General features: G+C 37.6%; 1 protein-coding gene across 3 annotated transcripts in view; it reads left to right on the forward strand.

Annotated features, from left to right (window-relative positions):
* Positions 1-16,464, forward strand: part of Ston2 (stonin 2) — a 153,169-nt gene that overhangs the window by 130,211 nt on the left and 6,494 nt on the right. For 2 of the 3 annotated variants that reach the window (XM_076849788.2, XM_076849786.2), the window contains one exon: positions 1,061-8,056. The exons of the other annotated variant lie outside the window; for it this stretch is intronic. In XM_076849788.2, the coding sequence (XP_076705903.2) occupies positions 1,061-1,144 (84 nt within the window). In that variant the 3' untranslated portion in view covers positions 1,145-8,056. Of the gene's footprint in view, positions 1-1,060; positions 8,057-16,464 lie in introns of those variants that run through there. 3 annotated transcript variants of the gene reach the window in all.

Below are 16,464 nucleotides of genomic sequence, written 5' to 3' on the forward strand. Positions count from 1 at the left end.
GATGAAATGGATCAAAACAAATTTAAGACACATATGACCTGGGCACTGAGCTGTTACAATACAGCAAATTTCTACAATGGTTTTAGGATCCGGGCTATGGAAGGAGTAATAAAAATTGTTGTTTTAAACAAGGATTTTGCAAAGTGGTTTAATAATTTCCTATTCACAATGATACCCTTACATTTATATGGTGATTTATGATTCCTCTGTTTCCTTAGTTGTGTGGTCTAAAACATTTAACTACCAAAAAGAACAAATACTCCATCTTGTGGCCAGGAAAAAAATAGCATTTTCCTCAAGCATGACCCTGTGCTGTCTTGAATCATTACCCTCCAAATGGAGCAGTATACTGAGAGAAGCAACCTTAATTATGAAATTCCTGAGCTTGAGGGATTCCCTGTCTGACTTAAAGGCTTCATTTGAAGTGTGTTATTTTCAAGTGGAGATTTATTTATTGGACCCTTTGTAATGACAGCATATTTTGCAGAAGATATGGTAGAACTGTAAACACTTCACTACTTCTAGTTTGGAGGCTTTTAAAGTGGTAAAATATTTGGAAAGGTTTAAAGAATCAGTTACAAAGGAATTTATTTATTTGATAAACATTCATCAATTGCCTCCTGTTTTTCTATATTATTAGATAAAATGGTGAACAAGAGCTTGCCCCTGTCCTGTGGAGCCCGTGGAGCCAGACTAGTGTACGAGATAAAGTAGAAATATTCATAGGGGAAGCACAAAAGTCTGCTTAATGAGTCCAGAACAGAGACAACCTTTGAGTAACTATGCATGACAAACCATAAGAATTTTTCAGGTAATCCATGAGGAAGAGGGACTATCAGATCATGCGAAGAACATATGCAAAGCGAAAGTCATGATGATACACTAGGGCCAGTAGCTCCAACATGGATAACCTGACATTAGTACAATTACAAGGAATCCTAAAAGACACTACCAAGATTCTTTTTAGTTTTTGTGCCCTTCCTTCTTATTTCCTTCCTTCCCTCCTTTCTTTCTTGTTATTGTTTTGTTTTGATGTTTTCTCCAATTTTTATTTTGGCAGGTGGAAATTGAACAAAAAAAGAGTTTGAAGCCAGACTTTGAAGGAGATGAAGTAGAAAATCCCAAGGAGTGTGGGATACAGTGACAAAGCCTTCAGTGAGGAACATGATCCAAGAGTCATGACAGGGTGTCTTCCTGAATAGCTGAGGTTTAAGTCAATACCTGCTGTGGCCACTCCATGCTGGGAACAGTCCATCAGATCTTCTCATTTACAGTCACCTGTATTTTAGCAGGAACCCTGAGGTGGCTGCTGTGGAGAGAGGCTTGTTGAGTCTGACCATACCTGAAGCACATGATTCACCTGACTTTTGGAGCTTACTGTGTAATTGAGCCTCCTTGTCTTTTTTCTGCTTATATCAGAGCACTGGCTTATGGTTTTTTGTGACTGTTAGTCTGTTAAAGAACCTCCAGCATCAGTGTTGGCATGATTTCTTTCTGATGTTCATCTGCCACTCATGAATTTCTTAAAAAAGTAAAAAAGCAGTCTTAAGAATTCATATCTGTCACCAGGCACAGTGACACATACCTATAATCCCAGTGACTCAGGAGACTGAGAAAGGAGGATCACAAGTTCGAGGCCAGCGTCATCCATTTAGTGAAGCCCTCAGCAACTTAGTGATACCGGTCTTAAAAAATAGAAAGTGCTAGGAATATGGCTCAGTAGTGAAGTACCCCCTGGATCAATCCCTAGTATCAATTTTTTTTTTTTTTAATATCTGTCACTTCACTCCTCTAGAAAAGGTTCAGAAAAGATTCACAACAAATTTCTTCTTTGGGTCGGCTAGACCTTTCATAGAAATCTCCATTCTTTAAATGTTAACACTATGCAACAGAAATTTTTCAGATTTCCTCCTGGTTCTAGATTGTTTAGATTGAAACACTTTTTCCATGTCTCTGAGATTTCAGTCACAGGATTTGCTGTCCTAAATTACAATAGACAATAGGAAAGGCCCATTAGGATATATTTTTATTCTGTGATTAGACCTACATACTGCAAATGGATTGGACTAGATTTACATTCTGTTGAAGGGAAAGCAAAATTGAACTTATTTCCTTTCTCCTCATTCTGACGAAAAGGGACATTAAATTTAAGATTATATACATATCAGGAGACACTTTCAATATCATTAAATTCCCAAATTCACACTGAAAAATACAGGCCACTTCTGATTCCACACACACACGCACGCACACGTGCACACTCTATACCTCAGGCAGTTGTTAGGGGCATTTGGGAGTTCTTTTTATACCTCGTAGCCAATATACTGTTACATGGCTCTTCAGCTCACTTAATAGGAGATTTAAGCTGAAAAGATAATTTTAAAGATTGAATGAGCTTTCCCACAAAATTCGATAATCACAGTATTATAATCAAAAATGCAGAAAACTGTAGGGTAAGGGTGGGGAAAAGCCATATTTATCAATGTTGTGAACATTAAATCCTGATTCTAAGAGTCAGGACACTCTGCCTTCTTTTCCTGCTTACCTCTGTTTCTTATTTTACCTTGGTGTTTTCTCTCATGAAGAATGGAGTGAAGGGATAGAAAGTATACTTTTATCAGCTTTGTACATAATAGAGAAATAATATCTCTAGTTTTGGAATGACCAATTTCAGGACTAATATATTCAATGAATATTCATTGAATTCTAACTATGTACTGATAATAGGTTATAAAAATTGTTACAATATTTTGAAGTATCTAAGCACAGGAGTGAATCTATAAAAGAATGAGAAACCCTCTTTCTGAGTTTTTAAAATGCAACCCTTTAAGTATAGAGTAGAATACCATGTGAATGTGTGTGTTTGTGTGTGTGTTCATAAACAAGGTCATTAGGAAGACATTTCTGTAGCCATTCATGTAAAAATATTTTCTTAGAGAAATGATAGTTCAGTTTTGAATTGGGAGAATACTGTAGCTATTCACAAAACTAATGCATTCAACCTATGTCAAATGAAGTTTAGAAAGTTCTACAAGATGTATTGGTTAGTACACATCTGGATGGAGGGTTGGGTTCAATTATAGATACTGTATTTTAAGAGAGACATTAATAACTTGATTGTCCACAAGCAGGTTATCAGGGTTGTGCAGAGTCTGATTATATAAGAAAGAGGGGACTAGCTACCCTGAGGAACAGAAGATATAGCTGGGAAGGGAGTACAGAGAAGGAGGGAATATTATAATAGCTGCCTCAAATTTTCTGTTGATCTATAAAAAGAGGAAATAGATTTGTTTTGTGTAGCTTCAGAGGGCACAAATAAGAATAAAGAGGAACTTTACAGATAAAAGATGTCTGCTTTAATATAAGAAATAATTCTCTAAGAAAAGTTGTTCTAAAGAGGAATAAACTCAAGTGTAAAATTTCCTGTTGCTGCCTATGCCCAAAGGTTACAATAACCACCTATCCTGGGTGCTATGAAAGGGACTCTCACATTTAGATTTGGGTTCGATGATTACCAAGATCCCTTCTAAATAGTCTCAATAGGAATAAGTCTCTAATTCCAGTGATCTTTTCCTTCTTACATATTTACATGTTCTTTAGAATATAGCAGAGCCCCCAAAGGGCTTTGTCAAGGGATTTCAAAGCATATTCTTTCCCTGGTTGTACTAAAGGAACTTAAGATTCCTAAGGAGTCTGCTTGGGTTGGAGAGTTGGCAAGATGAATAAGAACATCTTCACCCCTTCCTTACCAAGCTGAGCACTGTGTCCAGATCCCTGCCTCCCTGCTAGCAGAGCATGCAGATTGCTTGATGGATCTCAGCCTTATCCCCTTGACTAATTCTCATGCCTTCTTGCTTTCACCTGGACTGTGATTTCTAACCAAAAGTTGGGAAATTCCTTCCATGCTTTCTACATTCAAGCCAGCCAATTATTACTAATTTTTAAAAACCTACTACCTTGATTTCATCAAATTTGTTTTGCCTCTGATTAAAATCAGGGGGAACTGATTATGGGTAACATTTCAGGGGTTGGGAGATTCAATACAATATATTTTTAGTGTTTTACTAATAACTTCCATAAACACGGCTGGGCAGATTACCTTTTTGATGTGCAAATTGTTTGTCACTGTGGACCTGGTTGGTTTTTTGTTTGTTTGTTTGTTTGTTTTGTGTGTGTAGGGAGTTACCAAAACAATCCTGGTCTATTATCAAAAATGTGAAAATATTAAAAGTGAATTTATTTTACCAATACATAGTGTTACAATAAAACATAAATTAGATGTCACATGACATCAATAGCTGTACTTGCTTTCTAGGGCTTGCTTTTCAACTACACAGTAAAAGAGGGCAAAAAAATGTATTCATTATGATATGTCAAAGTGGGGAGACCATTCAACCCCCTTTGGTTGCTCTTATAGACATAGTAGTTATTCCTTATCAAAAGTTTGCACTTTGTTCATATTAAATATCACCTGGACAGTTGTATTGTGCTTTTTTACTTTCTGTTTGGTTCTTCTTTTATTCTCTACCTTCCTGAATTATTATTAGGGCTCCTAATCCTTGAGAACATTTTTTAATTTAAAATATTTCTGGTTTGAAATGAGACTAACTTTTATTCAAATCCTGTGGTTAGGAGCGAAAGTTTATTTCCCTAGAAACTCAAGTTCCTGAGAAATGTGATGTTGAAGACAAGGAGCACATCTTATTCTTTTTGTTTCCAATAACTAGCACAAAGCTTGGAATTTAATAAGGTTCAGCCACCTTAAATCAATAGGGCAAACATATTCATGAAATAAAAGGAAGTTATTTGATATTTAATAAATGTTTGTCAAAAGAAAACTTCCCCTGAAACTCTAAGGCTACCATCAAATACTCATATTAAAGCAAACAAGCAGCTTTTATTTTCTGGAGGATTTAAATAATTTTTCTTGCCAGGTGCAGTGGTGCATGCCTGTAATCTCAGCGGCTTGGGAGGCTGAGGCAGGAGGATCATGAGTTCAAAGCTAGCCTCAGTAAAAAAAAGTGAGGTGCTAAGCAACTCAGTAAGACCCTGTCTCTGATAAAATACAAAATAGGGCTGGAGATGTGGCTCAGTGAGTGCTGTGAGTGCCCGAGTTCAATCCCCAGTCCAAAAAAATAATTATTATTTTTCTTTTATTCTTGCCTTGAAAGTCAACTAATAAGAACTGTTGGCACTTAAACATTTCGTGTGCTACCGAATTTGAACTTAAATGTACCGTATTCATACTGAGAAACATTTTTATGCCCCAAAGTGCAAAGGCAAGATGTGCTGCCTATAGCCAGATTGATTCAGTTTTGGTGCTGCACGTCAGCTCTATGGGCCCAGACCTTGCCCATTAGCATGGCCAAAGCAGAAGAAAGCATTTGATGAGAGTGCACAGCCAGTCTCAGTGTGCCGGGTCTTTTTTCTCCCCAACATTAACCACAACTGGGGTTACTGTCACCACAGTGATAAAGGTCTGAAAAGGCTGAAACTTGCCAGATGAAATTTTGATAAAAGTAATAATTTTATTGATGGAAAAGTAGAAAATATGCTATTTTTTTTCTTAAAAGCCTTGGGAATTACTAAACTGGTGTGAGTAGGAAGCACTACCACCCAGCCTACATAGATACATTCTCCCTGTTGGAATTGGTAATTTTTAACTCAAGAATTATTATAAATTATTTTCAGCATATCCAGAGTTTAGATTATGTGAAGAATGCAATCTAACAGGGATTTTTAACAAAACCAACAAAAATAAAAATTTTTTAAATTATCTGGTAAACAAAGTGTCTCAATACTACACTACCAAATCCCCTCCAAACCATGACAATTCTGTATGTAAAATCAAGACATTCTCACCAAGTTTCTAAAGATGTTTTCTAAACATTAGCAATGCTTAAATGCCCTACAAATCACCAATTCTTAATTATGTTTTTTGTAAATGAGACTGACTTTGAGTATTATGATTCATATTTATATACTTTAAGAATTAAAAGTGAAGGAGATGTAAGGCAACCATAAATGTAGAGAACAAATGTATCTATTAGTAACATTTTCCCATGTGTTAACTGCAGCAAAAATGTGGAATTTTTACATTTCTTTTAGAGTGCCTTAGCAAATCTGCTTGGGAAAATCTAGTCCTATGTTTTGAGAATTGAAAAAGAATAATGTATCACTCCACTTAAAATTCCAGCCTGTAAAGGCAGAAACCTTTCATAATAATATGTTTGGCAGTACCTAGACAAAGGCAAATAACAACTGGATATAATAAAAAGTTATAAAAGAACAGGCTAAAGAAAATAGTATCTCAATATGAAAAAGTATAAAAAGAGATGGAGAATATAGCTTTGGACAATAACCCTCAAAATTCTTAACTAGAGGCCTTAAAGCTAAAAGTAAGCTGTAGGAAAAAAGATTGCAAGGCAGGGATAAATAACAGAATCATTCAGATCAAGAGGTATTTGTCTAGAGTCTACTCTGGTCAGGGTGCTGTGTTAGCAGCCAAACACAAGGACACTGAGGATTATTTATATGAAGTTGTTAGTAGGTGTGTGCCATGATGGCTTTATTAAGGGAAAAATTGGCATTTGTATGAATCTCTAGAACATTGTCATGGAGACAATCACTATGATAATTGACTTGTTATTTTGTCAGTTGGACTTCACTTTCCAATAAGGGAGAGGACTGGACTGATTGTTCAGATTCTTTCCAGCTCTAGTTTTAAGTTACCTTACAAAATATCCTTTAGTGCCAATTTTTGTGTGAAAGTTCCATGCCAATAATACTTCATATATTCTTACAAACCAAGAATTTGAATTTTGAGGACTGAGAAAACCAACTGCTTCATCTTTCTTTATTTTCATGTCTCTACCCTTCACCATCAGCCGAGAAGATGGAAACACAGGAAACCCTGCAATTATCTATTTTTTAGTTGCCTTTAAAACACCAAAGAGGTGGTGAAGACTAGTGGGAATGCTGCTCTGGAAGCTCCATGGGGGTACTACCCCTCAAAGCAGTGGTGTGAGTGTGAAGAGAAGCAGACAGTTCTCCAAAATGGACATTAGGATCCCAGTATGACTTCAAGCAGATGTAGCTCTAATCCTCCAAGGTACTGAGGATGTCGGGATAATCCTTGACTTATAGCCTACATGACCTTTATACAAAAACTGCAGGATTTGAGGGAGGAAAGTGTACTCAGTCAACAGTCTGGGACTATTTGTAAGTTACAGTAAAACCAGAGAGAAAGGGATAGTCCCCTGACACACACCTCCTTTCTCTCAGTAACATAAAAATGTACTTTAAAATTTTTAAAAACATGTACAAGCTACAAAATACAGCTTTTCTCGTGTGGTATTTGTGGGTTGACTATGATTTTAGTTTCTTTTCTGGTTGTACTTAATGTCAGATGTAATGGATGAATTCCAACTGCACTGAAAGGAATTCCAGCATCCTCTTCCTGTTCACTCCTTTGTTCTGCCTCAGTTCTAGTTGTGGACACTGTCCAGCAACATGGGGACCTAAGCCTTAAACACCGTTACTTGCCTCCATGTGCTGTAGGATGGCCAACTTAGAGGTATTCCCCTGGTTTCAGGAAAGCAGATTTGCATTCATCTCTCAATAGGAGCCTGTTGGGCTTAAGGGTTTTAAAGAATGGGGTGAGAGAAGGGAATAACGTGAACTCCTCTGTCCCTCAGCCAGCGTGCATTTAATCTTCGTGTCCACTTGCCAGCAGAATCTGAAAACTTTGCCACCTTCAAGAGATAAGTCAGAATCAATGTTTTAGCCAGAGGTAACAGAGGAGTGCTGCTCTTTGCCCTCCTTTTTTGTAATGTCCATAGTGAATTTCAATATGCCAGGGTGGATGAACCCAGGATCCAGTGAATAATTCAGCCCCTTCAACCTTATACTTTCCTTCTTCATCCATCCTCAATCAGTGTGACTTCTTGCATTGTTGTGGTTAATTTTATGTAAAACCAGTTTACTTTAAAAAACGTGCCTATGTAATAAAGTCTACACACTGGCCATCTCTGTAGAGGTGAGGTTTTATTTTAGTTCTGCTTATTACAATCTGTAAAGCCTTTTTTTGAGCTTTGAAAATGAACTGTTAATAAAAGTTTTTAAACAAAGTGTCTCACTGTGCAATGTTTAATGAGAATTGGCATAAGGAAGAGTAAATGTTTATTAATAAGGCCCATCACCTAATTCAGATGGTTAGTAGTTATCAGCCATTAAGTTAGCAAGGGGCCCATTAATTATTCTCATCCAATTTTTCACGTATATAATTTACGATATATTTATCGAATTCCTATTTTGTGCCCAATACTGTGAGAAAACAAATGAAAATGATATAATCCTTAAGAAGTACAGACATAATAAGAAATGTAAAGGGGCACATAAATAATAAATTCACATTATGTTCCTGGCATATTGTCAGTGCTCAAAAAGTAATTTTCAGTTGAGATGAATCCTAATTACAAATGTCAACATAAACTCAGAAGGAAGACAACTGGTATAGACTAGAATATTTAAAATTTTCACAGGAAGGATAGCTTTTAGGTGAGACCTGAAGTGAAGTAGACGTTTGGCTCAGTGGCAAGAGGGAGGGAACCTAGGGGTGGCAAGAGGCAGGAACAAAAATGGTGTGTTGGGTTAGCAGATCAGCTTGATCTGAGTGATGGTTAGACTGAGCCATAGTAGTAGAGCCTGCCTCCAGCCCCAGATTGGACTCATTATAGTAAAAGCTATGAAGCCATTTTGGAGTCCCGCCAATGAAGCATCATTCTAGAAAGACAAGTTTTTCAACAACAACCAGTCAACAACATGCTAGGTATTTTGGACTACGGGAAATATTAAAAGCAGGGAAAATAAAGGGGGTTTTTTTTTTGTCTGTTTGCTTGTTTGGGAGTGAAAGCAAAAAATGAACTGAACTTTGTGTTTAATTCACATTGACAAAGGACATTTTACTGCAAAGTGAAAGCACCTACTAGAGGAGAACTCACACCAGTTCAGTGGCCCTCTGCTGTCTACAGATCTCTGTCCTGAACAAAACACAGAACTGTATAGCCAATCAGTATAAAATTGGAGCTAGAAACTGATATCAGGTGCACAGAAGGGTAAACAGTCAAAGATCATAACTTTTGCTTAAGTTGGGAATCTGTCAAAAATATTCTACTTAGTCTACTGTCCCCAGAACAAGTTTGGAGAACTCCTTGTCTAGGTTCCACACCATCATAAGAATTAGCTTTGTGGGCCTGCCCTTTCCTTTAATCTTCTGATAGAATACTCAAGTAACAAGCCAAACATGCTCACCAGATTTGGGTAGAAAGAATTGAGAATGAGAGGAAGTGAAGATGACGTGTAATTGTCTTTAGGGTCATCTGCCATTCTTGTTGCAAACTCCTCCCAGTTCCTTCATCACCTCGGTCTAACACCTCTCTGTTTCAACTTTCTCTCTTTCCAAGACACAATATTAGCTAAAACTCTTATAATGCTTGTACTCTGGTGTAACCACTGGTACAGGATTTTATGTGTATTATTTAACAAAAGTATCCCCCTCTCTCCATTCCTCAAGGCCCTAATAATTCCAGGCGGGTGGATATAACAGATGTTTACCAAATATTAGCCATTGATGATTATCTATAGTATAAAAATAGCAAAGAACTTACAACTGAATATCAGACATTCCTGCTCCATTGGCCAAGCCCACAGAGGGAATTCCTTATTAAACATCTTTCTCCTTTGCCCCTAACATGCATAGATAGGCTAACTCCTCAAGTCCCCAAACTACTGTCTGACTGCCAAGGGAAAACTGGAAACTCTTCTTAAAAGTCCTTCTTTAATGGGAATTAAGTTCTAATCTTCAAAATCATGTAAATAGCCTAAAATAAAGTAGAACTAAGGATCAGTCTTTTTTGATGATAGTTGCTCTATGACCCTCAATTAATTTTTCAATCTCTTCCATGAGGATTCTAAAAGAGTCATCACCAACCAAGATCCTAAGCCATCTGAACAGTGTGTTCCAGTCATGGTTAGTGTGAGGAAGCCATTAAAATGAGTCGTATAATTCTTCCCTCAGTTTTACCAACATGAATCAAGTGTTTCAGACTTGACAGCATTTTTCATCTCCTTCAGAGTGTGATGGCAGACCAAATAAATGAAATGGAAGTAAAATGAGTCTCCACTCTACCTCACCTTATTATGCAAAGCAGTTTTAGCTCCATTCCATCTCATCCTGTCATAGACTGACCCAATTGAAGTATCTTTCCAAAAAAAAAAAAAGTCTATATTAGATCTCCACAAAAGAACTAACAACAAAAATCACTATTTTTTTTCCCTTTGGAGGTCTCAAAAGCTACAGATAAAATTTTCAGAAAAACTAAGGTCAAAAATACCTGTACTACTTTTCTCCCATAACAGAGTCCAGGTCAACATATAGGAACAGGGTAGAATCTATTCACTATTCATCTGGAGCAAACCACAGTGGTCAGGGAATTCAGCCCCCATTCCCTTCTCCTCCCTTCTTCTCTCCCCTCTTTTTTCTCTCTTTTGTCTTTTATTTCTCACTAACCAAGAATAAAGTCCTGGGCTGGGGATGTGGCTCAAGTGGTAGCGCGCTTGCCTGGGTTCGATCCTAAGCACCACATACAAACAAAGATGTTGTGTCCACCAAAAACTAACTCACTCTCTCTCTCTCTCTCTCTCTCTCTCTCTCTCTCTCTCACTAAAAAAAAAAAAGAATAAAGTCCTGCTTAATCTAATGATAGTACCAGAAAAAGGAACATATCTTAGAGATCTGAAATAGTCTTCAGTTTATTTCTGTCCACATTGACCTCTTTTCGTCCAAACTCCTATTTTGTATCGTGTCTACTGTTAGGTCCCTAGACATTAGTAACTCCATTTTGGTTCTGGGACTCGGAACCAAAACTTATAAACTGCCAAGAAAAAGAAACTTAAGATACTCTGTTCCCAACCACCCCCTGCCCCACCCAAGGTCTCTACTAGAAAAATTTGTTGTTACCCAGCCACCTACACCCAAGGTCAATTCTAGTCTGCTCCACCCAAGGTCATTTCCAGCTTGCTCTTGTTCCTTGTTAAAAAGGAAAAAAAAAAAAACTCTATTCAAGTGACTATGCCTGCTTTGTCTTGCAGAGGGGCAGCCTGGCAGACACTCTCTGTCAATAAACCTTTGCTTGAACTCAGAAATGGATATTTGTGCCAGCTACCCTAACAGCCGCTGACTCCATCCCCCCCCCCCCCCCCCCCCCCCGTGCTGGGGATTAAGTGCTCTATCACTGTACCACTGAGCTACATCCCCCGCCACTACATGATGCCTTTTAATGTTTTATATTTATTAGTTTGCCATACTCATTAAAAAAGCAACAGTCAAGAGAATTGGCTTTCTTAGTGTATGACAAAAACGCACCAAAAATAATAATGACTCAGCAGAAACAAATCAACTTCCAATTGAAAATGACCAAAATTTACTCTGAATTCAAATATTACTTTTTTGTAATATCCCTTGAAATCAATCCCTCTTCTATCAAGGAGACTCTGCAGTCTGTGACGTCTTCTTTCTACTATTGCTTTTCTCTCTTTGCAACTCTGAAGTTATTGTCATCAGTAATGCTGCAAGCATGTTTAATTCTCTTGATGCCAGGCAGTAAGAAATTTATCCCCTTCAACTCATTTAATACACTTTGATAAAGATACTGAGAAAAAAACTGAATTTTTTTTCCTCTCTGTCAGCATAATACTCCTGACAACAACTCTAGAAACAGAAGAAGTCAAAAGCAAAGTATTTTTATTTACTGTCTATTTTTATATAGTCATTCAACATTTTGGACAGGAGATGTGTGAGGGTTTTTCCCCATGTATTAAGCAATTCTGTAGAATCCTCTCATTCAACTCAATATTGATACTATCTAGAGATAACACCAGATCCCACTAAACCTGGTTAAGTTGATCCTATAAATAGTCTACTAGAAACCCAGTGTTTAAAATTTTTTTATTTTTTTATTTTTTTTTGGCTGCTAAAATACCAAATACAAACAAATACAAAACGGTAACCCAGTATTTTTTGATTTAAAAATTATGAACTTAGGGCTGGGAGTGTAGTTCAATAGTAGAGCATATGGCTAGAACATGCAAAGCCCCAGTACTGAAAAAAAAAAAAAGTTATATATATATATATATATGAATTTAAGGAGTTCCCAAGATATCAGTCTGTGCTCAGTTTGGGAAAAGCTAACATGAAAATATAGATGATTTGTCAAGAAAAACATTAAAAATAATAAAAATCTGTATAACTAAGGAAAAGTAAGAGCAAACCCAGGACATTCCACAAAGGTAAAGATTCACTTCTAATGAATGAGATCACATTTTTCTATCTAGGTCTTTGAGCCCTTTTCTTAAAATTTCCAGTGATGAGATTCCTATGTGCAGTTGGGGAATGTTCTCTGTGGCAAGTTAGCACAGTCAAATGGAGCATGGAGTGTGGAAGGCAAGGTCTTTCCCACCTCCCAAACCCAACCTCTTTATGCCCTGAAACGTTCTTTTTATAAACTGGTGCTTCAATAATGGCAACACCAATTCACTTTCCCAGCAGTGTGCTGCCCCTAGAATCCTGGCTCAGAGAAGAAGGAATTCTATCAGTAAGGATATATACACAATTCTCTAGTCTCAGGATACCAAATCAATATATGAAAACCAGTAACTTTCCCAAACACCAATAATAAATCTACTGAGAAAAAAAAATCAGGAAATCAATCCTATTCATAATAGCCTCAAAAATTAAACAAAATACCTAGAAATAAATATAACTAGAAGGTGAAAGACTTCTACAATGAAAACTATGGAACACTGAAGAAAGAAATTGAGGAAGTTACTAGAAGATGGCAATACCTCCTATGTTCATGGATAGGCAGAATTAATTGTTAAACTGGCCATATCACCAAAAGCAATCTGCAGATTCAAAACACTCACCATTGAAATACCAATAACATTCTTCACAGAACAGAGAAAAAAAAAGTTCTGAAATTCATTTGAAAGAATAATAATAATTAAAAAATCAGAACAGCCAAAGCAATTCTAAGCACAAAAAGCAATGCTAGAGGCATAATAATACCTGCCTTCAAATTATACTAGAACTATAGTAACAAAAACTGCTTTGTATGCATTATATATAAAAACAGAAACATAGAAGAGAATATAAGATACAGAGACAAATCTATACATCTATAGTCAGCTGATCCTTGGCAAAGGCACAAAAAACAAGTATTGGAGAAAAGACAGGCTTTTAAACACATGGTTCTGGGAAAACTGGTTATCCATAGGTAGAAGACCAAGACTAGATTCTTGTATCTCACCCTGCACAAAATCAACTCAAAATAGATCAAAGGCCTAGGATTTAGAGTAAAAACTATGCAACTCCTACAAGAACACATAGGGTTGTTATGCCAACATATAGGCATGAGCAATGACTTCCTCAGTAGTATCACTTAAGCTCAGGAAATAATACCAAGAATTGTAGATGGAATGGCATTGAATTTAAAAAGCTTGTGCGCAGCAAGGGAAACAATTAAGAATGTGAAGAGAAAACCCACAGAATAGGAGAAAAATTTGGTAGCTACTTTTTTGATGGAGGATTAATATTCAGAATATGTAAACAACTAAAAACCACCCCCCAAAATAACCACATCAATAATTAGGCAAATTAACTAAACAGATAAATGGCTGACAAATACATGAAAAAAATGTTCCATATCCTTAGTATTCAGAGAAATGCAAATCTCACTTTCATCTCACTCTAGTTATAATGGCAACCATTAAAAATACAAACAATAATAAATGCTGGAGAGTATGTAGAGAAAAGGAAATCTTCTACATTGTTGGTGGGATTGTAGATTAGTACAACCACTATAGAAATCAGTATGGAGGTTCCTCAAAAGACAAGGAATGGAACCATTATATTATCCAGATATACCACTCCTCGGCCATTATCCTAAAGAATTAAAGTCACCATACTATAGCGATACATTCATACCCATGTTTACAACAGCACAGTTTACAATAGCCAAATAATGGAATCAGCCTTGATGTCTATCAATGGATGAATGAATAAAGAAAATGTGATGTATTATACATGATAAAGTTTTATTCATCCATAAAGAAGAATGAAATTATGCAATTTGCAGGAAAATGGATGAAATTTGAGAGCTTTATATTAAACAAAATAAAACAAATTTAGAAAGTCAAGGATCATGTTTTATCGCATATGTGGAAGTTAGAAAGGAAAAAGGGCAAAAATCAGGATGGATATCATGTAAACAGAAGAGGAATCAGTAAAATAGAGAAAAGGGATTGAGGGAGGGAGAAGAGGAGGGAAAGAATAAATGTTGGGAAATGCTGTTGACCAAATTATACTGCTATGTCACAGTGCATATATAAATATTTAACAATAGATCCCACTCTTGCTAAGAGTGGTGGTGCACGCCTATAATCCCAGAAGTTTGGGAGGCTGAGGCAGGAGGATCTTGAATTCAAAGCCACCTCAGCAATTTAGTGAGGCCCTAAGTAACTCAGTGAGGCCCTGTCTTGAAATAAAATACAAAAAAAAGGGCTGGGTATGTGACTCAGTGGTTAAGTGCCCCTGGATTCACTCCTCAGTACCAAAAAAGAAAAAAAAAATCCCACCTTTATGTATAGTTATAATACACTAATAAAAATACGAAATTCTCTAGGTCTTGACAGAAAAAGTTTCAAGTACTTGTTTCTGATTAGAAGGACTTTTCTTGTACCCTGAGAGATGGGGCAATACTACCTCCAAAAGTTGGCCCTGGCAACAATAAGCATCATCATCATCATAGTATTTTGTTGACTTCATTCTACCCAGTCTCTCTTCTTAATATTTTGTTTCTACTGATTTAAACATAAGACATACATACATATTTTCCATGATCAATTTCACATATTTAACATTGAACCTATACATTCCTTGGTTAGCCCGGAGTGCCTCCCTCTACATTACCCAACAATAACAGCAGCGGTGGCTAGCTATCTGCTATGTGTTTTCTCTATATTACTTTGCTTAATCCTGAAAGGAAAGTGACCACAACACTTAGAGCGACCAAGAGATCTTTATTGCAGCAGTGCAAAAGAAAGAGAGAGAGAGAGAGAGAAGAAAGAGAAAGCAAAAGCAAGAGAAGAAAGAGAGATCAAGAGCAAGAGCAAGAGAGAGGGGCATGGCAGGAGGGAGTTTTTATAGCCAAAATCTGATGGGGTGTCTGGGTCTGCAAGCTGCCTTGTTAGTGTACAGTGATTGGATGATACAGTAGTGTCATCTTCTGCCTTCAGGCAGACGGGGCAGGGGCTAAATGTGGGTTTCCATTGTACCAGACGGGTGGGGGTGGAGTGTTCAGCCTTGAGTGGGGTTGAGTGTTAAGACTTGATGCAAACAGGTGATAAAGGACCAGATAAAGGGATTTGAGTGCATGAGCTACCCTGTAGCTAACATTCATTCAGCCTGCCCTGCAGACAGCTTAATTCAGCCTGCCCTGCACCTAACATTCCTCCCTTTTTTGTTTTTCTAAGTGACTTGGGGCGGTGAAAAATTGGCTACTTCCAGGGGGCGGCGTGGGGCCTACCTAGGAGAGTGGGAGAATGTTCAGGGGACAGTCTTGGGAATACCAGGGTGGCTACAGATAACATCCAGTGGCTATAGACAGTTATCTCATAAGGGACAAAGTCCATAAAGGTTCCTTGAAGCCATAAGTTGTCAACGGCATCAAACCATTCCTGAGCGAAGGGATCAGTCATTGGTCCTGTTGGAGGGACTCTAGGAAATACGGGAGGTGGCGTGGTTGAATCCAGTTAATGTGAAGGGTGACTGGGAGTGGGTGGTGTCATCCTGGTGCCATATCCCTTGGATGTAGAAGCACCATCTGTGGGTTGGGATAGAAGCTTTTTAAGGCAGGAGACGTGGTACCAGGGAGAATGGCTCAAAAGCTTGGCTGCTGTTGGGCTAGTAAGTATGACTGTATGGGGTCCTGTCCAGTGAGGTTCCAATGATTGAGGATGCAGTTCCCAAAGTAAGACTGCATCACCCAGTTTAAGAGGGTCTGATTCAGTTGCTGGTTTTGCTGGGATTGAGGGAATGAATGGCACAGGAAGGCACTGGTCTGCGTGTTCCCTTAAGAGTTTGCGTAGAAGTGTGAGATAAGACAGGTAGGACACAATGGGAGGAGGAGTGATTGGAAAGCTTTGTTTGGTTAAGCAAGGGCACCCACAGAGTTGCTCAAAGGGGCTAAGGCCTGAGGGAGCTCTAGGAGCTGCCTGAATTCAGGTGAGGGCCAACAGCAGGAGATTGGGCCAGGACAGCCTGAGTTCAATAACAAGTTTAGTGAGATGATCTTTAAGATAGAAAAGGCAGCAGAATACAACAGACACTAGTATGGCAATATGTAA

The sequence above is a fragment of the Callospermophilus lateralis genome, chromosome 3 (genome assembly GCF_048772815.1).
Source record: "Callospermophilus lateralis isolate mCalLat2 chromosome 3, mCalLat2.hap1, whole genome shotgun sequence".
Classification (NCBI taxonomy): Eukaryota; Metazoa; Chordata; class Mammalia; order Rodentia; family Sciuridae; genus Callospermophilus; species Callospermophilus lateralis.